This window comes from Phaseolus vulgaris, chromosome 8, assembly GCF_000499845.2.
Source record: "Phaseolus vulgaris cultivar G19833 chromosome 8, P. vulgaris v2.0, whole genome shotgun sequence".
Taxonomy (NCBI): Eukaryota; Viridiplantae; Streptophyta; class Magnoliopsida; order Fabales; family Fabaceae; genus Phaseolus; species Phaseolus vulgaris.
In genome coordinates this window covers 47,976,820-47,999,244 of record NC_023752.2, presented here as the reverse complement: position 1 = coordinate 47,999,244, position 22,425 = coordinate 47,976,820, and the positions used below count along the sequence as shown (strand labels likewise).

Genomic DNA, 22,425 nt, shown 5'->3' with positions numbered 1-22,425 from the left:
TTGCTCCATCATTTTACTTGTTGTCTTAATATGTTAAAAAAAATGTCAAGTTAGGTGGTTAATATAAAATGATAATGCAGTTAATGTAAAATAATTGTCAAGTGAATTGTGGTTTTTTTATTTAAGATGTGTTGAATAACAAGGGAGTATCGTTGTCACATTCATCAATGGTGGTGATGACAACAGACTTTTGGTCTTTGTAGGTGATGATATAAAGACCATAAAGCATGACGACTTCATTATCAAACATATTTTTCAATAAAAGTAATACAACTCCCTTGTTGAAAAGAATATAATTTTATATTAATTACAAAACAACCTCACCTTTTTAATATTTGAAAATAAATAAGCAAGATTGTGTGACGAGACTATTAAAGATCACAATAACATCACCTTCTTAATGAAAAAGTTAAACAAGAGAAACTCAAGTAAAAAGTATGAAAATTTGGAGTACTTAATAGAATAAAAAAATTTAATAGGGACTCCATATAAAATATCCAAATTTGTGAAGGACTTCAAAGTGTGTTTGTTTTGTTGAGACTCTAGAGGATCAGGATGATTTGTCAATATGATCTATTAAGCCCCTATAGGGTCTGATAATCACAAGATGCTATATGAGTTCATGTCTTTATGTTTTGATGATAACAAGAAATGTTTGAATGAGTTACACGTATACTAAAAGATTTAAATAATGTTTCTATAATTGTAGTATTCATTAGACAATGTGATAGACGATCTAGGTGTCTACAACATAAGTTCATGATAGACATTTAAGCATCTATAGCATATATTCGTTAGACAATCTAATAACACTTGTTAAGCTTATAACAAAATTTAGAGTGAATGTGTTACTTGGTTCTAACAAAATTTGTATTGGTATAGTATAAATGAGACTCTTCAAATGTTTATAGTTTTGTTCATGTCAGACAGTCTGATAAATGTGTTGAATGAGTAACATGTGTTTACTTATAACGGTTAAATGATTTTTTTTTTTAAATTCATATATCTATTAAAATTGCATTCAATCAAAGACATTTTATGTAAAAAATGAAAATTTTAAATTTGTGTAATGACTATATTTGGACCATATTTTTCGTATATATATATATATATAATTCAACTTTTCCTAAATAAATTTTTCAAATAAATCTTTTGAATATCTTGTTTAATAGTGAATATCTCCCAATATTTTCAAAAAAATCTTTTGAAAAATTAAAAATCTTTAGTACTCTTTTTTTCATGAAATATATGGAACGAAAATATTTTTTTTATTATGTTTTTATTAACCCATATTGCAAATACTTTCGAATTAATTTCTTAAATAAATTTGAAAAAAAAATTGGAAGATGGCAAATTGAAGCTTTCTGTTTTGAGCGTCTAGCACAAAAAAGATGAAGATATTGCAAGATTCAAGATTAATCAATTCAAATATCAAATGACATATTCAAAAAGCTATAAAACAAATTGAAGGTGAAGAAAAACAATTCAAGTGATCTTGTTGAAAATACAAAAGTTGTAGTGAGCATTTAATCTAGTTTTGAGAGTATTTAGTCTTTTGGGTTAAGGGTGAAATCTTTATAATTCTTTATTTTTTGAAATTATACCCATGTGAGCTTCCTTTGTACTATCTTTGAAAGTGTTTTTCTTTATTTTTCTACATAATTTAATGAGGTTTTAAATAATTTTAACATATTAAAATCGAATTTCAATCCACTGAAATTTCCTTAATAGCAACACTAAATTTTGAGTTAAAAAATATTTCAAAACATTGTTCTTGGATTTTCATAAATTATTTACCTTGATAAAGAGAAACATACAGACACAAAAACACATATAAAGACATTTTCTTCAAAATATTGATCTCCATTATTCAAGTGGATTGATTTCATCGAATACAAATTTCAATTCCAATTATCTTCAATAACTTTTTCCTCTTATCTGAAAATATATAATTTAACTTCTTTAACTTAACATTGTAAAATAAATTATATTTATCATTCTTGATATATGGATATTATACTACTTCTCTTGTGTTAAAATATACAATAAATTACATACTTATGTGAAAACAAATAGTTTAATCAATTTAACTTAAATAAAATATTAGACTATTTTTTTAACCAGTCGATTATCACTTAAATATTTCTTAACAAGTTACAAAACCATATAAAAATATGGTATTTTGCGTATTTGGTATGAATTTCATCAGGTTGATAGGGATATGCGTTAGTTTGGATTTCGACAGAGTATTCTAAGTGACCCATTGAACATTGATCAACTTCACATAGAGGATATGAGAGGACGAACTGATCGATATTGGCCACAATATCATGCTGCATGGATAACCATGTGGAATGACCATCATAATTGTCTAATTCAGAGAAATCAATTTAACAGAAATGGTCATTTGCATGACAATTCAACCTACATGCACTAGTGCATAAACAAGTGCGGTTTATTTAGTGAATCAATTGGTTGTTTTGTTTTGACAGCAAGTCAACCATTTAAAAACAGTTTTCAATCTTACTAAAATCACCTAAGTATAAAACAATCGGTTGTTTCGACAAAACAACAGGTTGTTTTTCACTTAGTTTGAAAAAACACTTTTCTTTTAAAAGGTTTGAGAATGCTTATGCTTTGCATTCAATCAAGAGTGGATTATACATAAAGTCTACCCCAGATCCTATCTAAAAGACAACACAGCAACAGCAAGCTCAACCAGCCTTTCATCAACCTTCAAAGGGTTTGGATTCTTCAAAGCTTGAACACACTTGGTTCAACAATTACTGTTCTATCAGTTGTAACTGCTTTATCAATATCATTTATTTTTATTTTTATCTTTTATCTTTTTTATGTGCTATATAAATATAGCACTCAATAATTTATGTGTAACAATTCTTGATCAATAAAATATATCATTTTCTTTTCTCCCTTTTCTCTTCTTTCTCTATGAGATATACAAAACTAATATGGTATAAGAGCTTTTAGGATCTCTAGGCCATCATCTCTTTCGTTTCTCTATCTTGCTCAAGAACAGTACAACAGTTTAATGGCTTCGATCCAACAATCATCTTGTCAAACTCCTTCTTTAAATCATGTCAATACGTCGCAAATCAATTCAACCAAATCAGGTAAGTTTTCTAATCACTGGGTATTAGACACATGGGTTACAGATCATATATGTTACGATAAGAATCTTTTCTTCTCCATTCATAATATTTCATCTGTCCTAGTCTTTTTACCTAACGAAAGTCAATTAAGTGTTAATCAGTCTGGTATAGTTCAAATATCTCCCTTACTCACTTTGACTGGTGTTTTATATGTACCTTCATTTCACGTCAATTTGATTTTTGTTTCTAAATTAACCACAAATCACAATTGTTTAACCATTTTTCAACCTTCTATTTCTTTCATTATTCAGACTCAACCATTGAGAGTGATTGGTACAGCTGAGAGATCCCATAACCTTTATCAATTAAGGACTTCTAGTATCCATCAGGTGTCACAAACAAAAATTGAGACAAGTAGACTTGACAATAAGAGTTCGTGCCTTCGAAATAAGTCTGCCAACATCAATAAATCTTGTGTAGATATTGATAATGCTAAACTTTGGCATTTTCGAATGGGACATTTGTCTTATGATAGGTTGAAAATTTTGTCTTCATATTACTCAAATATTTTCATAGGTTCTGTTCATCCTTGTGATACATGTCATTTTGCTAAATAGAAACGACTACCTTTTCCTTCTTGTTTTACTAAATCAACTCAATTTTTTTATTTGCTTCATGTTGATATATGAGGTCCTTTTAATCATGTTTTTGTTGAAGGGTATAAATATTTTTTAACTGTTGTAGATGATTTTACATGATATACATGGATTTGTTTAATGAAAACTAAAGCTGAAACACGCAAACATTTACAAAATCTCATCAATATGATTGAAAATCAGTTTAATTGTCATTTGAAAATATTAAGAAGTGATAATGGCCCTGAGTTCCTTATGACTGATTTCTTTAATAGAAAAGGTATTGTTCATCAAACTAGTTGTGTGGAAACTCCACAACAAAATAGTATTGTTGAACGTAAACATCAACATATTTTGAATGTCGCCCGTGCATTGATTTTTCAGTCTCACTTACCTCTTTGTTTTTTGTCATATGCTGTCAAGCATTTTGTTCATTAATTAATAGAACTCCTACTCCTCTTTTACATGATAAATCACCATATCAAATGGATTATAATGACATACCAAATTTATCTCATATAAATTTTTTTGGTTGTTTTGCTTTCGCTACTACTAGTAGTGTTCAAAGAACAAAGTTTAGTTCTAGAGCCAGAAAATGTGTTTTTCTTGGTTACAAAGATGGGGTAAAAGGTTTTACTCTTTTTGATATGAGTCATAAAAATATTTTTGTGACACGCGATGTTATTTTTTATGAAAATCATTTTCCTTTTTATAAGGACACCATAGATACCAATTTGTACATACATGATATGTTTAAGCATTTGCTTCCTTCTATTTCTAATAATGATATTTTTGTGCCTACATTTGTTAGTGATATTGTTCCTTCTATTTTTTATATTGTTGTGCCTACATCTTTTAGTGATATTGTTCCTTTAATTTCTGAAACTATATTACCATCCAGTCTTCCTGCTACTGATTCTTCTACACCATTACCTTTAATTGATATTGAAGTCTTGCAACACCAACATTATGATCCACCATTACCTTTAATTGATACTTATGTCTTGCAACACCAACATTTTGATCCATAACCTGTTAGAATGGATGGCTTTAAACTAGAGGGGGGAGTGAATTGTTTAAAGAGGATTTTCGTAAACTTTTAAAACAAGAATGAATTTATCTCAGGAAACAATTGATTCAGAAATTCAGTTCGCCAAAACAGCAAGCAAAAGCTGCAGTACCAGAAAAACAATCGGTTGTTTCACAGAAACAATCGATTGTTTATACCAGCAAACAACAAATAAAACTGAATTTAAAGAGTTAGAGATAGAGAGGTGGCATTTTTGTAATTAAGTTCATTTACAAATGCGGCTATTTGTACAACCGCCCTTGTAAATGAAAACGCTTTGATTTACGAGGGCGGCTATACTCGTAAATCAAAACTCTTGATTTACAAGAGCGGTTATTTGTATAGCCGCCCTCGTAAATCAAAACGCTTGATTTACAACGGCAGCTATTTGTATAGCCGCCATTGTAATTCAAAATGCTTGATTTACGAATGCGGCTTTACAGATAGCTGCCTTCTTAAAACCTTTTTAACTCTAATTCATAAACGCGCCACTTACGTTTTGATACTCTCATTTCTCTCGCACTTTGTTTCTCTTATGTGCTTCCTCCATTAACTGTGCTTCCTCTTTTCTTCCTCTCTTCTTTGCATTGTCTTCGTGCCATCGGTAAGCATTGTCTTCCTCTCTTCTTCTTCAACATTGATTTTTGTATGTTTTGCGTTTCTCTTATGTTTTGTCTTATGTCATTGCTAAGGTCATGCTTGGGAAGGTTTTTGTTCACGCTTTCTGTTGTGTCTTCCTCGTCGTTGTTGCTGCCTTGCTCCGTCATATATTTGCGTTTCATTTGGAGAATTTTTATTTGCATTTTTGGGACTTCCATTGGGATGAAATACGAAGATGTCTAATATGGATGCACCAAAAGATCAAAAGAAATGCTAAAATAATGACCATGTTCTTCGGAAAAGATCAAAGTTGAGAACATTGATTAGAAATGCAATCAACAGCGAAAAAGAAAAGAAACCCTAAACGTCTCTCGTAAATGCGATTTATAAATGCGGCTATGTAAATAGCCGCATTTATAAATCGAATTTACGAATGCGGCTATATATATAGCCGCCTTCTTATCTCTTTCATTTACAAATGTGTGCTCATCAAATGCGGTTATATAGCCGCCCTTATAAATGTAAAATAGCCGCACTCGTTTTGCTTTTCTGCACTAGTGATGCAGTGATACATTAATGGTATTATCCGCTACATCTCGCCTATACAGTCACCGTCCGATAATGATGTAAGTTCAATTACAAAATCATTTATTATTCTTCATTGACTCATCCAAAATTAACATATAATTTCAAAATAGTATGATATGCCACAGGAGACTACACAACCTCACTATCAACATCATGTTGGGTCTTCTTCTCAAGTTGAATCGTTTTAACAACAATCTTTTCATCTATTAGGTGTTCACCCGACTTAGTTGTTCGGATATAAGGATCAACCTCACATGTCATTCCAATCGTCATTCCATCAACCACCTTTTAAGTACTCAATATTTCCATCTCAACAACAATTTCTTGTTGGTCCATCAAATCCATTTGCAACGTCTACCATGACCCCCACATACAATCCAATGTCATTCATGCAGTATTATCGACCAACAATGCATTCACAGGTGTTTGAAAATTAGAGTGAGGACAATGAAGTTAAAGACATTAACGATGACATTCCACCTCCTCTCCCTCCTACCATTCCATCCGAACAACAACCATAAGGGGGATTATGAAGACAACGAAGAAGACCATCCCGTGGCACAACTTCTCATAGATGACAATTTTCCCTACATTTTTATTTTCTAATTGTAACATCCCATAATTTACATATAACTATTACGATAAAAGTTCTACCAGTTTCTATACAAACTTGGAGTTTTTCAAAACATTCCTAATACATGATTAGTATTTATAGAAATACAAATATTTACATATCAAAATAAAACTCTGAAACCTCTAAGGCTTTCCTGCACCTGTATGGTCATCTGCCCGTGTACATAGTACAGTCATCGCAGTTCAAACACAACAAGAAAAGCAAGGGTAAGCTAATGAAAATATAATTTTATAATATACACACTTAAATCCAAAGAGAAAATCAAATTACATGATCAATTTCTCAAATTATTCATTTTTCTTCAAATCTCAACAATAAAACAATCACATAGATCTGACATGGATCTACACATCCAGAATATTCAACAAACAACGTCTTCCGGAAGACTCGTATTAAGTAAGTCTTACCAGAGACTAACACCTGATCCAAAGATTACCAGCGAATCCAATAAAAAGGATCAGGGTAAGTTCAATACAACCCAAGTCGTGCATCTCATATGTCACGGTGTGCATGAACTCCCCCATCAGCTTCTCACCACCTGATATCTTAGCCTATGTGACTTAGATCATCAATAAAGCTCGAAGATCTCTGTTACTAAATAGGCATCAATACTTAATACACAACAAACATCAGACCATACATTATCCCAAATGTATGAATTCAATTCCATACCATTTCATCATACAATATCATTCAAAAAGTGATCCACAATATTCAAAAGTCTATTTGACATAAAAAATAACACTTTAATACTAAATCATCAAAACCTAATATTTCCACAAATTTAAATAATATATAAACAAACAACCAAATATATATAAACACACAACATCCCTACAAGAGAAATTGAATATTGGGACCACATCCCTTCCACATCCAGATCTTCTAGCCTAAGGTTCTATTAAAAATTAAATTTAGCTTCCCTTACCTTAATTGTTTACTTTCCAAGCAACTTCTAGAATTTTATTCCCCACAGTCTGGATAAGCTTCAAGATTTACGGGCCTAAAGCAAGTTATCCAAACAGAACAAAAATTCAGTATAAAGTAGAATAAGTTGAGACGATTAAACTTCTCAACTGACCCCACCAAGATTGATGACTAAATCCTAAGGAAAAACAGAGAACAAAGGATATTTAGAGTAAAAATGAACTTACTCTGTTTGAAAATCTGATCGGGCAGAAATGTTCCTTAATTCGCTAGCTACAACGTGGTATGATCAGATTCTAAAATAGATGAGGTATGGAGTGGAAAATTAAGAGAGAAGATAAAAGAGAGAGATGGAGGGAGAAAGAAGAAAGAAAAAGAATGGTTGGGGGGCAAGGGTTCTGCTTCGTTATCCTTTTTTTTACGCTGTTACACTAATCATGTATAAATTATACTTATTTATCATTTTATAAATATTGTTTAAACATTATCCCTTTTATTTATATTTGTATCAACCCTAAGGTTTAGGGTTTAGGGTTTAGGGTTTAATTTTAATTTTTTTAAAACAACAAATTTTTTTAACTTTAAAAATATTTAAAAAATATTAAATATTTTGTATTTATTGTACATCCTATTTTTAATTCAATTTATTTAAAATAATTCATATATATTTTTAATATATCAAAGCTTGATTTAAAGTAAGTTTTTGTTTTCAAAACAAAATTTATTTTTATTTTTTTATATTATTTATCTATAAAATAAAAATCTTTCCAACATTCTTATTTAGTTAATGTAATTTTAAACAATTTTTAAATAAATAAATATATATATATATATATATATATTATTTTTTTAAAATATTTTTTTTTAAAGAAAAAATTAACTGAAGTTGTCATCAAAATTAACAACTTCAATTTAAATAAAATACACTAATATTATAATACAGTGTACAATTTCTTCACATTTTATTTAAATTGAAGTTAGACTTTAATTCTTTTTTAAATGATAAATTAATGAGTTTAATTAATTTTGTATATACTTGACAACTTTAACTTAAAAAAATATTATTTTTTATAATTTTTTTATTAAATTATCCCATTTATGTGAATTTTTCATCTATTTTAATCTTCATATCCGTGTTAACATCCAGATCCAAACACAAAATATTCCATAAATTGATTCTCCGTAACAGTAAATTCATATATACAAATACAACATTAATTTCCAGTTTAGAGACTTTTTTGTTCATAGAGGAATTCAAATTTAAATATAATATAATAAAGGTTAGAAATAAATTTAAAATCAATAACTTTAAATTAATTTCTACATATTTTTATATTTATTACTTAAACACTTATTTTACAATTTTTTATTTTATTTTCAATTATTATTTACAATTCTCTTAAATAATGACCAAATAAGTTTTAACAATTACATCAATCAAATCTTATTATCATCTTATGATTATTATTATACTTATTAGTATGATTATTAAAAATAATATAATTAATAATATAAACATTATTAATATTATTCATATATTTAATATCATTTATATTATTAATTTTATTAATATTATTATTATTCAAGTTAAAACATTATTAATTATTATAATAATATTATTAATATTATTAAATATTATTAATACTATTAAATATTACTAATAGTATTAAATATTATAAATATTATTAAATATTATCAAATATTATTAGTATTATTAAATATTATTGGTATTGTTAAATATTAATATTATTAAATATTATTAATATTACTAAATATTATTAATATTATATAAATATTATTAATATCATTAATATTATTAATATTAATAATATTGTTAAATATTATTAGTATTATTATTATAAATAATGTTAATATTATTAATATCATTAATATTACTATTACGATTAACATTATTATTAATAATATTATTTATATTATTAATATAATACTAATAATATTATTTATATTATTATATTAATATTATTAATATTATAATATTAATAATATGTATACTTATTAGTTATTATTGGTAGGAATACAAATTTGGGGATAATAGTTGGTAGGTAATAAAGATTCGTGGGTAATAATAGTTGGTAGGTAATGCTGAATTTACCTACGATTAAGATCTATGGGTAATATTTGTAAGTAATGTTGAATTTACCTACAAATTTAAATCCGTGGATAAAAATTCCTAGAAAATAATGTTTTTTTTAATGATATTATACTACAAGAAAATCATTAAATAAAAAGCAATTTTAGAGACAAAAAATAATTAGTTGCTATATTATTTTAGAGACTACAAAAATTAATGGTTTCTGAATTAGTTTTTATTATTGATAAATAGTTTCTAAAGTGATATCTAATTAGTTATCAAGGTTTTTGGTACCAAATTTAGAATCTAAATAGTTGGTAATTAAAATCTTGGTAGCTAATTAAATATCATTTTAGAAATTATTTATCAATAGTAGAAACTAATTTAAAATCAAATAATTTTTTTATATCTAAAATTATTTCTAATTTAGCTAATATAGTAACTAATTATTTTTTGTGTTTAAAATTTATTTTTATTTAATAATTTTTTTAGTGTTAACAGTAGAAATACATATATTAATGGTAGAAGTACATGCGTTTATGTACTTATACGCATGTGTGCTATTTTTTTAAGATAATAAACATCAATTCTTATTATAGTTATTAAAATTATTTAAAAAATAGTTACAAAACATAATTAATAAAATAAGTGATATTAATAGAGATAAAATTAATAATGAAATGTTACACTAAAAGGAGTTAAAAAGTCGTAATCTTTTTTTTATATCATTTTATATTTAAAAACTAATTTGTGAATTAATTTTATTGAATAATTTGAATCTAATAAGTTAATTTATTAATTAGAATTAGAAGGTAAGGTTATATCAAGTAGCTATATGAGTTAGAGATTAAGTTATCCGTTACTAATAAGCTTATGGGCTGTTAAGTAAGTTACAAGTTAGTTTTCTTAAGTAAGAAACTAAAAGTCAACTGAAATGACTAATCAATAAAAGAAAAAGACAAGTGTAAGCTAAAGTAATGGATTCGTGAGACTTTCTATTTTAACTATCAAAAATGTTTTTTTAAATTCATTTTTTACCCTACAATCAAATAAACATTAATATTTTAATTATTTATTGAAATTTATAATTTTTAAAGTTATTTTAACATTTTATTATATTTTTATTAAAAAGATTTTTTTATATTTTTATATTTTTATTATAAATATTAATATTTTATTGTGGTGTAAGGTGAGTTATGTCAAAATATCATAACCTCTAACTACACCAAACTTCTTCATTCCCTTTCCCTATATATACACTCTTTGGTGGAAGGTAGAGAGACAAAGATCACACATACACATCTAAACATGACCAACTGTGTGAACCTCAAAATATGGTTTCTTAACTTGCTCACCTTCTTCACTGTTCTTTCCTTGTCCAATGGAAGATCAAATGCTGAGTTTCCAGTGAAAGCAGTTAGTCTTGGTGGGTGGTTGGTGACTGAAGGTTGGATGAAACCTTCTCTTTTCGATGGCATTCCAAATAAAGACTTCTTGGTCTGTAAATACATAAACAATTCTCACAATTATCATACATACATTATATATGTTTTCAGATGTCTTGTTTCATGCAAAATCAATTCTTTCTCTGAATTTTTGTAGGATGGAACTGCTCTTCAGTTCAAGTCAGTGACAACCGGCAAATATCTTTGTGCTGAGTCTGGAGGAGGAACCATCATAGTTGCAAATCGCACAGTTGCTTCAGGTTGGGAAACATTTAGAGTGAGTGAACTATTTATGAATTGCTTTATTCATTCATTCATTAATTGCGTTAAAAGATTATTTGAAGTTGCATTTTGTTGATGTTACCTGTTATATTGTGTGTATATATAGTTGTGGAGGATAAACGAGGACACTTTCAGATTCAGGGTGTTGAACAAACAGTTTGTGGGTTTAGATGGGGTTACAGTCGTGGCTGTTTCCAACAATTCGATTGATTCTGTGACATTTAATATTGTTAAGGAAAGTAACAATTCGAGTCGTGTTCGGCTCAGAGCTTCCAATGGAAACTTCCTGCAGGTGATTCTATGCGTTTTTATATGGTTTAAAAAAATAGATATTAAAAGGCTTCTGCAATTGTTAACAAGAATAGTGATGAACAATTGTACAATAAGTGATAGACCATGATAACATGAGAATTGTGGTATGGAGTTGCAGGCTAAGACAGAGAGGGGGGTGACTGCTGATGTATCCAGGGTGAGTGCATGGAAAGATGATGACCCAACCATTTTTGTGATAACAATTGCTGCAAGGCTTCAAGGAGACTTCCAAGTTACAAACGGTTATGGCCCCACAAAAGCTCCCCAAGTTATGAAGGTAACATCACCATTGAATTGCCCACTCTTTAGAGGTGCAGGTCAAATCAATACTTAGATGAAGTTCATGCTGGCACTTGTAGTGGACAACATGATAGCATTATCTAATAAAGTCTGCATGAAACTTTACCTAAAAAGTAGAATAAATAGTTTAAATAAATAAAATCATTTGTGGAGGCTGAAAATAGTATACATGGTTGTCATCTAAATTGCTGTTCTCTGTCAATTACACCATTTCCCCGTTCACATTGGTGGTCCAAACTTCATACTGAGACTTGCAGAAATCAGCAAGTGGGTTTGATTTTCATGTGATCCATTAGCAATTTTTTGTTTTTTTTTTTCTAATTTTCTTCAAGATCATGACCATGTTTTCAAACCAATAATATCTAAACCAGTAGGGTTGGAGTAGTAGTGGAAAAACTTGAGTAGTTTTACAAGACTTTGCACTGTGACCATATAAACAAAAATAATAATATCCTGCAGGTGGTAATATTAAGAATGATTGATGTGGTGGTTTTGTGATTTTAGGAACATTGGAGTACATTTATTGTTGAAAATGATTTCAAATTCATGAGAAGTAAGGGACTAAATGCTGCCAGAATTCCAGTAGGGTGGTGGATAGCAAGTGATCCTTCTCCACCCTGGCCCTTTGTGGGTGGTTCCTTGCAGGCACTAGACAATGCCTTCTTATGGGCAGTGTAAGATCAACTAAACGTCTTACCTCTTTTATCACAAGACAATTGTCCACCACTTATTTTAATTAATAACAATACAATCATATCACCAATTCCTAATCATGAAAATTTAATTATAATTGTTTTATACATATCAACCGTTATCTAACTCAACTTTTATTAAAATCTCTTCTCTTAATTATATTTTATCTGTAAAACTTCAACTCGGTATTCGTATAAACATATCTTCATTAATGAAGTTATATATCACATAATATTCGGATAAATTTATGTACAGGAAATATGGACTGAAAATCATCCTTGATCTTCACGCTTCACCTGGTTCACAAAATGGCTTTCAGCATAGTGGTTCAAGAGATGGCTCTCAAGAATGGGGAAAAACAGACGAAAACATCAACCAAACAGTTCATGTTATAGAGTTCCTATCTGCAAGGTATGTAAACTGTTTCGAACATCATGTAGAACATGTAAATTTCAGTAACATTTTTTATTATGTTATTTGTAATGATTAATCTTCTCAGTAACATCTTTTGCTTCCGATAATGTACTTGAAACTTGAAAATAGCAAGTAGCATTCAGACTAAAAATTGTTCCTATAACGTTATAGGTATGCGAAAAGCCCTAGCTTTTATGCAGTTGAGCTGTTGAACGAGCCTCTCTCACCTGGTGTGACAGTGGAGATGTTGAACAAGTATTACAAAGCTGGGTACGAAGGTGTTCGCAGACACTCTTCCACAGCTTATGTGATACTGTCAAATAGGTTAGGACCCTCAGATTCCAAGGAACTCTTTCCTCTGGCGAATGGCCTCATGCGATCTGTGATTGATGTTCACTACTACAACATCTTTGATGATGTATTTGAAAACATGACTGTCCAACAAAACATTGATTTCATCTACACCAACCGCTCCGCAGAGTTGAACAATATCACATCCTCAAATGCAAATGCCCCTCTTACTTTTGTTGGTAAGTCTTCATATCACTCTCCATTCCTCTCTCTCTATATGGAATGCCTTCTAAAATTTAGCTTCTTCAATCAAAGTTTCATAGGTCAATTAAGGTTTAACTCCCTTATTAATTAATTTGACTATTTTAATTGAGTTTTAAATTTTAGTATTAATGTACTTGTTTGATTTTATGGTTAACAAAATAAAAGTAATTTTTGTTATTATATCTAATTTATTGATCAGTTTGTTTTTTCTTTTCTCCTCTAATCTCTTTTCATTCAATGTTCAACTTGTTCTTAAATACAGAAAGAATGAGTTGTTTGTGTGACGAGTTAGGAGAAATTGAAGAAAAAAAAAGAACAAATTCATCAATAAGTTAGAGATGAAAAAAATATATTAATAGTCACCCATTTTCATTAAAAAAAACAAACAATAAAATACTTAAACAAAAATAAAAGAATTAAATACTAAATAATATCAATTTTTTTAATAAAACTAAATTAAACATAGTGAAATTTGAGGTAAAACTTAATTAAGTTTTATGTAATTACTATTCAACACAGGTGGCATTATAAAGTCATTACGTATATAAGTTATATTTTTTATTAAATTATAAACTTCTCTATTTTCTATTGCTGATTCGTGATTTAAAAACTTTCTACTTTTTTGCTATTTTAGTTTTCAGGTTTTTAAATATGTACAATTTTGATCTGATTATCAAGTTTTGTATATCTTTATTTTTTATATATTTTAAGTACATTAAATGAATATGCTAAGTGTAAATTAATTTTTAAAAAAATTATCATTTAATGTAAATTGAGCTTCATTTTATTCTAGACTTTAGATTATTGAATATAATTTAATTTTAAACTAAATACTAATTCCAACTCAAGGTGAATGGGTTGCTGATTGGAGAGTGAAGAATGCTACAAAGGAGGACTTCCGAAGATTTTCTAAGGCCCAATTAGATGTTTATGGGCGAGCCACATTCGGGTGGGCTTATTGGGCTCTCAAGAATGCCAACAAGTTTTGGAGTCTAGAGTGGATGATCAACAATGGTTACGTTGAAATTTAGGAAGTTTTTCTCTATGATTACAGAAATAAAGACCATTTACTTTACTTTGTTTCTTGTTTTTATTATTAAAATTATAAAACTATCATCTTGTTTTTAATTTGTTTCCTGTTTTCAAATTTTATGCATGAATTGAGAACATGAAAAGTTGTTTTTCCTGTGTTTTTATTTTATATAAATATCTAAAAACAGAAGAACATTGAAAATAAAGTGACAATTTTATAAATAAAAAGTTAAAATAAAAATAAAACAGAAAATAAAATGTAAGTAAAGGCCCTCTAAAGCTTACTCTTGGGAGCTATGATTCACTCCCGTGCCGCACTATATCCTTTCTCGTGAGAACAATTATGATGACTATCAACGGAAAACAATATTGAAATCTAATAGTCACTTTGAGAATTAATCATACTCTTTCCACCTTTGATTTTAAATATTAATTTATTAGTAAATCAATTGTGATAGAAATTGAGATTCTTATGTATCTTCTTAACTTTAGATAGAAAACTTTACCATTTTAACAAATTTCAATATATTGAATTTGAATTATTTTATTTTAAATTGCTTAAATTTTTAAATGCTTTGTTGAAATAGAATAATTTAAATTTGTTAAAGGTTAATTTTTCTTATTGGACTAAATTCTTTTACTTCCGTGGTGTATTTGATAAATTCAATGTCTCTCATACTAGAATTGATTTTTGAAGATTTAGATGCCTTTTTAGCATATGTTGTCTTGATTATGGTCTTTTATTTGATCTTAAAATTGCAGTTAAAAAATTTACAAATTGAATTAAAGTTTGTGTTGGTGATAGGATATTTTTATTTGATTAAAAAAATTGTTTAATCTATTAAAATGCTCTTATTTAGTTATAGAATAACCATAGAGAATGTTCTCGACAGTTGACTTCGGTCGGATTAGAGGGTGAGTTCCGCTTGATTTGTCTTTAATGGATGCTCCGAGATGTTGTTGCTTTGTGACAAAAGGGGCTCTATCTGTTGATCACACTCTGACTATCAAGTTCGTGAGAGCATTCAAACTATAAAAATTTTCAGTCTAAAGTATCCAGAAAGAGCGTACCTTTACCCAGGATCTTAAACCCCTTTTAAAGACATTTCTTCAACAATTTTCATAATCAGAATATTGTTTCAACAACAAGAATATATTCTCAACAACAAGAATATAATTTCAACAGTAAAACATTCTGTTAACGTGCACCTTTATTTTCGGGTGCTATGCCACATCATTCCTAACCGCTTTTATTTGTATTTAAAAGATATACACTTTAATTAATTCAGTTATTCCTTTTGTTATTTTTACTTTAATGATCTTTTACGTATAGGCTACCAAACATCTGGGTCGACCTTGTAACGTGGCATTGGACCCATACCTACCCCAGGCCGAGCTGGGTATAACTTCATCTAACCGAGCTTACTGCGCTTAATTGCTTGGGCCGAGGACCAAGCACATCTGGCCATTACACAAGTCCCCAGGCTCGAGCTGAGCTCGTCGAGGCAAAGAGGCTTTCCAGTGCTGCGGCTGACATGACGTGTTCTCAGGGGTAGCTGAGGCGCGATTACCGAAGCGCCTCGTGAAAAGACGTCTCACCTTACTAAATGTGGAGCGTACACGTGGCATTTGCATCGACCGCAAAGGAACGTTGCTGCTTCATTTCCTCTTTCAAATATATGTTCCTTCCTTCTTTCATTTTCATCACGTTGTTTCAAACCTCTTATGCTCTCAAAACCCTTCTGCTTCCAAACCTCCTTCAACACTTCTTTCACCTTCGTGCCACCGCATATTAACGTCGCACCCGGTATTATTTTCTTGCTTAACTCCACTGATAATCATCATGTAGCTTATTGATTGCATTACGAGAAATGTATTTTTGACTTACGCCGATTTCATTTATTCTGCCTATCCTGAATCGTGTTCACATTCCGTTTGTGTTTATGCTTTAGTTACATTGAAAATGGATTATAGTTCAGCATACCCATGGGCTAAGAACGAACTCCTGTTTATGAATTAGGGAGTTAAGAGAATCAGTGGAATTAAGTAAAAAAGACCAAGGCTTAGTAAAAGTTGTAGCTTGTAGGGAGGATGAGCCCATATGTAACGATGAGTTGTCGGACCCTGATGGTCCATTTTTCTTTTTGTATGCTACTTTCTTCAAAAAGATCCTTATCTGTTTACCCCTATCTATCTCTGAAAAGGAACTGTTGACCGAGCTAAATATAACTGCTGCCCAACTACATCCAAATAGTTGGGCATTCATTTGAGCCTTCATAATTCTATGCTCACAGCTCGACATTTTGCCAATTGTGGAAGTCTTCTTATACTTCTTTGAGGCCAAACACTGGGGCTGCCAATTGTGGGTTTCCCTAAATGGTGCCCCTAGGAGAGGCTTACTTACCCTCTCCCAGTCATCTTAAAGAATTTCAAAGGCCGAGTCCTCAAGATCCGAGCTTCGATAGAAGATTCGTCCTTACTAGACGACTTTCCCTTGTATAAGACACCAAACCCTAGATTCCAGAGTGCTCGACACTTGAAAGATTTGTCTCCAAAGGACTAGAGGATTTGCGAGTTTTTGATGAGTTTGAAAGTCGTCTTTGATACTTCAACGATATTGACCAAAGAATACCTTATCAGTTCCCTTAAAACTTACACTGGTACTCCTCCTCTCCTACCCTTGACAAAAAAAGCTTATGTCATAGCCATTAATCTGTTTTCTTTTTCGCTTTTACAGATAACACGCTCTCCAACATCAACAAAGCTGAGCTGGCCAAGCTCACTAGAAAGATGAGGGTGACTGCTAGTCTGCCCAAGGAGTCTTTGGCACAAAAAAGGAAAGCTCCTACCGTGATTACTCAGACTCCAACTGACCCAGACAAGCAGACTACTTCAGGGCTTGTCTTCAAAAGGAAAAGACCAGCGACCATTCCCCCTACTTCAGATGGCCGAGCTCCACACCAAGAGGTCATCACCATTCAAGAATGCGAGGCCGAGAGCTCGAGAGAAAAGAGCTGGTGGGACCCTGACTTTGATGTCCCAGCCCATGGTGAAGCCTTCTTCTTGCCCAGTGAGGATAGAGCTAGGCTCATGGTTCATGACGAAGATCACCTTCACCATGATACTCTGAAGCTGTTTGGACAGGCATTTGCCATGGCTTGCCTGGCCAATGCTAAAGCAAAAGATCAAAAATCGGTCGAGGGCCAAAGAGTTAAGGAGAACATGGAGCTCCACAAGGAGGTAGAATGCTTCCAGGCTGAGATCAACCGCTTGAGTGGGCTGCACCAAGAAGCCGAGTGACTCTGAGCAAAGAAGACCCAAGAGGCATCGAGCTTAGCTAAAGAGAGAAACAAGCTTTTGAATGAAGCTAAAAAGCAAAATAAAGAGGTGACTCGCAAAAGGGAAGACCTCATCAAAGCCATCGATTCCTTCAAGCAAGATGTTGCTCAATCCTACCTCGTAGGATTTGAAGCTGCTTTGGAGCAAGCTTCAGCTGTTCATCCCACCATGGATCTTTCAGAACTTGACCCGAGTAAAATCGTGGTTGACAGTCAGCTAAGGGGATATTAGTTCAAACTCTTTATGGACTGTAATATTTATTTGGTTGCCGAACTTATTTCACACTTTGAACCTTTTGCTCATATCTATTTAGCGCTTTTAAATTCTTGGATACATACTGTTATTAGATTTAAAAGGGTTTATTTACATCACTACAACACATGCACCAACGCTTTACCAATTAACGCATCCTTTCCACCCTAACATAGCATAGTTAACATAACATGGTCTTGCTAACTTAGCTGAAACTAAGTGTAGAGAGTAATATAATATTACTCTTTATAGAAAATCTAACCTTTGATGAATGGCATCTCCGTGGTTAAGACAACCTTTCGCTTCAACTTAATTTCATGAGCAACCAAGGCCTTCATGTTAGGCTATCTTACAGTATGAATACTACATTTATTCCATGATGTCTTACCTCGCAGGGTGCCTACTCGGATAGTTGAACCTACTCCGAGCTCAGAAGTCTTATCATGCGTTATCTCGAATGATTCACCTGTTTAACTTATCGCAAGGAGCCTATACTCGGGTATTCGTGCTTACATCGAGCTAGGTTGTCTTACCTTGTACCACATCAAATAACTCATCAATTAATTCATCTCATAAGGCACCTATACTCGGGTAATTGTACTTACACCGAGCTAGGTCGTCTTACCATGCACTAAATCAAATAACTTATCAAATAAACTCATTTCACAGGGCGTCTATACCCGGATGACTCTATCCATTCTGAGTTAGGTCATCTTATCGTGTACCATCTACGCTACTCGATTCAAGCTAACTTATTTCATACATCATCTTCTAAGAACAAAATTATTACCAGGTGACCTCGTTAAAAAACCCTTTCCGAGGGAAAACGAGCATCATCTCAAATAGCATAATGTTTAAAAGAAAAGAATAAAAATCTAAATGTCTTAACTGAAATAAAACTTGAGATTTGTCGCGTTCCACGTTCGTGGGATGGCTCCTCCCTCCAGGGTTTCTAGCTTATATGCGTCGTTTCCTAGTACCTTGACTACGCGGAACGGGTTAGTCCACTTTGGAGACACTTGTTCTCAATCTAGTAGGGGTGGGCCTTCCACATCACCAAGTTGACAACCTTGAATTGTCAAGGTTTCGTCTTGGTCTTGTGCCTTAATTCCACCATTTTAAGGATTTCGAGTTTATACGGGCGCGATCACGTACCTCATCCAACATGTCTAGATTCACCTTTCTTCCTTCGTTGGATTCTTCAACAACAAAATTTTGGAACCTAGGAGAACTCTCTTGTATTTCTATTGGTATCATGGCATCTGACCCATATACCAAATTGAATGGCGTCTCCTTCGTTGTTTATTGTGGGGTGGTGTGATAAGAACACAAAATTCTTGGAATTTCTTCTGACCAATCTCCTTTTGCCTTTTCCAATCTCCTGTCCAGTCCTCTCAGAAGGACCCTATTGGCCAACTTGGCCTGCCCATTCGTTTGTGGGCATTTTACCGAGACGAATATCTGCTTTATTCCAAGCTATGTGCACAATTTTCCCAATTGTTGGCTAGCAAATTGGGTTTCATTGTCTAATATTAAATGCATCAGAATCCTAAAGTGACACACAATATTCTTCCATAGAAAATGGTAGACTTTGTGAGCAGTTATTTGCGCAACAGGCTCAACTTCAATCCACTTGGTAAAGTACTCGATGGTGGCAATGAGGTACTTCATCTGACGTATGATCAGAGGGAAAGGGCCCAAAATGTCTATTCCCCACGTATGGAAAGGCCATGGGCTATAAATTGATCGCAGCTCCTCAGCTGGTGCATGACACCAATCAGCGTGTTTCTGACATTGCTCACAGCGCTGGACATATCTCCTACAATCTTCTTTCATGGACGACCAATAGTACCCTGCTTGGATGACTTTCAACGAGAGAGCTTGTCCACCTATGTGGTTGCCACAAAGACCCTCGTGAAGCTCGACCGTTATGCGAGTGCATTGGTCTCCACTTACACAGGTGAGGAGTGGGTGAGTGTGACCATGACGAAATAGGTTCTTGTCTACCAGGGTATACCAACCCGGTTCCTCTTGACAATCTTGTCCTCTGCAGGCTCGGTAGGAAGTAATCCATTAGCAAGATAACGCTTATAAGGTGCTACCCAAGTTTCTGCGGTACTAATCTACAAAACCTCAAAAGATTCATCTTCAGGTAGCTCATGAATGGTTGTTCTCGGGAATTTAAGAGTTTCTTGAATCATCGATCGATGCTTTCTCCTCTTCTCTAAGATGATCTTTAAGACCTCCTGATGGTCGACCTCAAACAACCCTTCTACAGTTGTCCTGGGCGATTTCAGGGTCTCCTGGATTACTCACCTCTGCCGACCTCCTTTCCTTTCCCCGAGCTAAATAGCTTAGACAACAGGTTTGCTCGAGAGTTTTGTTCTCTGGGAACATGAACAAGATCGAATGCAGAGAAAGTCGTTCTTTAGGTCCTTACATACATGAGGTATGAGGCTAGTTGTGGGCCCCTTGGCCTGATACTCGCTTGTGACTTTCCCGGTTACGAGCAATGAGTCACTTTTTACCAACAAGCTCTGAGCTCCTAATTCCTTGGCTAACAACATCCCTGCTATCAAGACCTCATACTCGGCTTGATTGTTGCTCGCCTTAAACGGAAACCCGAGGGCTTGTTCGATTGAGAACCCGTTTGGTCTTTCTAGAATGACCCCAGCTCCGCTCTCTTGTTAGTTGGAAGACCCATCAATCGAAAGGACCCATTGAAAATCGTTAGGGTCAGGCTGGGAGTCCTTGGATGAAAGCTCTACCATAAATTTGCACACATCTGGCCTTTGATTGGCCCTCACGGTTCATACTGTATGTTGAACTCGGACAACTCAACCGCCCAACGGACCATCCGACCTGCAATTTCGGGGTTTGGAAAACATTATGGATGGGCAAGTCGATCATTACAATCACAGTGAAGCTTTGAAAGTAATGGCGAATTCGTCGAGCTGTGAACACTATAGCTAGGGCAACTTTCTCAATAGCTTGATATCGAGTCTCTGGTCCCTATAGCACCTTGCTTACGAAATAGACCGGCTTCTGGATCTTATCCTGATCTTGCAAAATGACCGAGTTGATAGCTCGATTTGTTATCGAAAAATAGAGACAAAAAGGGGTTCCCAGGATTGATTTACCGAGAACGAGGGGACTAGCCAGATATTCCTTTAACTTGGCGAAGGCTTCTTCGCATTCTCTAGTCCATGCAAAACAGTTGTTTTCCTTAAGACATTGGAAATAAGGATACCCTTTTATCTCCATTGACTGACAAGAAACGAGATAGGGGCGACCATGCACCCGGTTAACTGTTGCACTTCCTTCACATTGGTTGGGCTTCTCATCTTTTTGATCTTTGTGCATTTGTCAAGGTTTGCCTCTATACCTCTTTTGATGGAAAAACAATTTCCATCATCTTTCAATTAGCAAGAAATAAAGAAATTTCCCTGCTTCTACCCCAAACACACATTTATCAAGATTAAGTTTTAGATTGTACCTCGCTATAGTTGCGAATAGCTCTTCTAGGTCGGTAACATGTTGGTATTCCCTTTCTGACATGACGATCATATCATCCACATATGCTTGAACGTTGCATTTGAGCATTGGTGAGAGGATTCGATCCATGAGCCTTTGATAGGTCCCCCCAACGTTTTTCAAGCCAAAGGGCATGACCTTATAGCAGTAATTGGCGACCTCAGCCGTAAAAGTTGTCTTACTCTCATCCTTCGAGTGCATACGAATCTGATTATACCCCAAAAATTCATCTAGAAAACTTAACAAATAACATCCTGAGGCGCTGTCAACCAAGGATTCTATGCTCAGTAGAGGGTAAGAATCCTTGGGACAGGCCTGATTTAATCAGTGAAGTTAACACACATCCTTCACTCCCCATTTTCCTTTTTCACCAATACAACATTCGCCAGCCACTCAAGGTATTTGATCTCCCTGATGTGCCCGACAGCAAAGAGTTTCTGAGTTTCTTATCAGATAACAAGGTGTTTCTCTTCATTGAATTTCCTTCGTCTCTGAACCACGGGTTTGAATTTTTCATCCATGGTAAGTCGGTGGCAGAAAAAAATCTAGATATATTCCAGGCATGTCCGCGGACGACCATGCGAAAGCGTTCATATTCTCCGAGATGACATC

General features: G+C 32.7%; 1 protein-coding gene across 1 annotated transcript; it reads left to right on the top strand.

Moving 5' to 3' along the window:
• The first annotated feature begins 10,898 nt into the window (after positions 1–10,898).
• Positions 10,899–14,839, top strand: LOC137826558 (glucan 1,3-beta-glucosidase-like). Its single transcript, XM_068632561.1, has 8 exons — positions 10,899–11,152; positions 11,258–11,377; positions 11,489–11,674; positions 11,813–11,971; positions 12,499–12,668; positions 12,943–13,098; positions 13,273–13,631; positions 14,506–14,839. Exons 1-8 carry the CDS (start codon positions 10,964–10,966, stop codon positions 14,685–14,687), a joined length of 1,521 nt encoding a protein of 506 aa, XP_068488662.1. The 5' UTR covers positions 10,899–10,963; the 3' UTR covers positions 14,688–14,839.
• Positions 14,840–22,425: the final 7,586 nt, after the last annotated feature.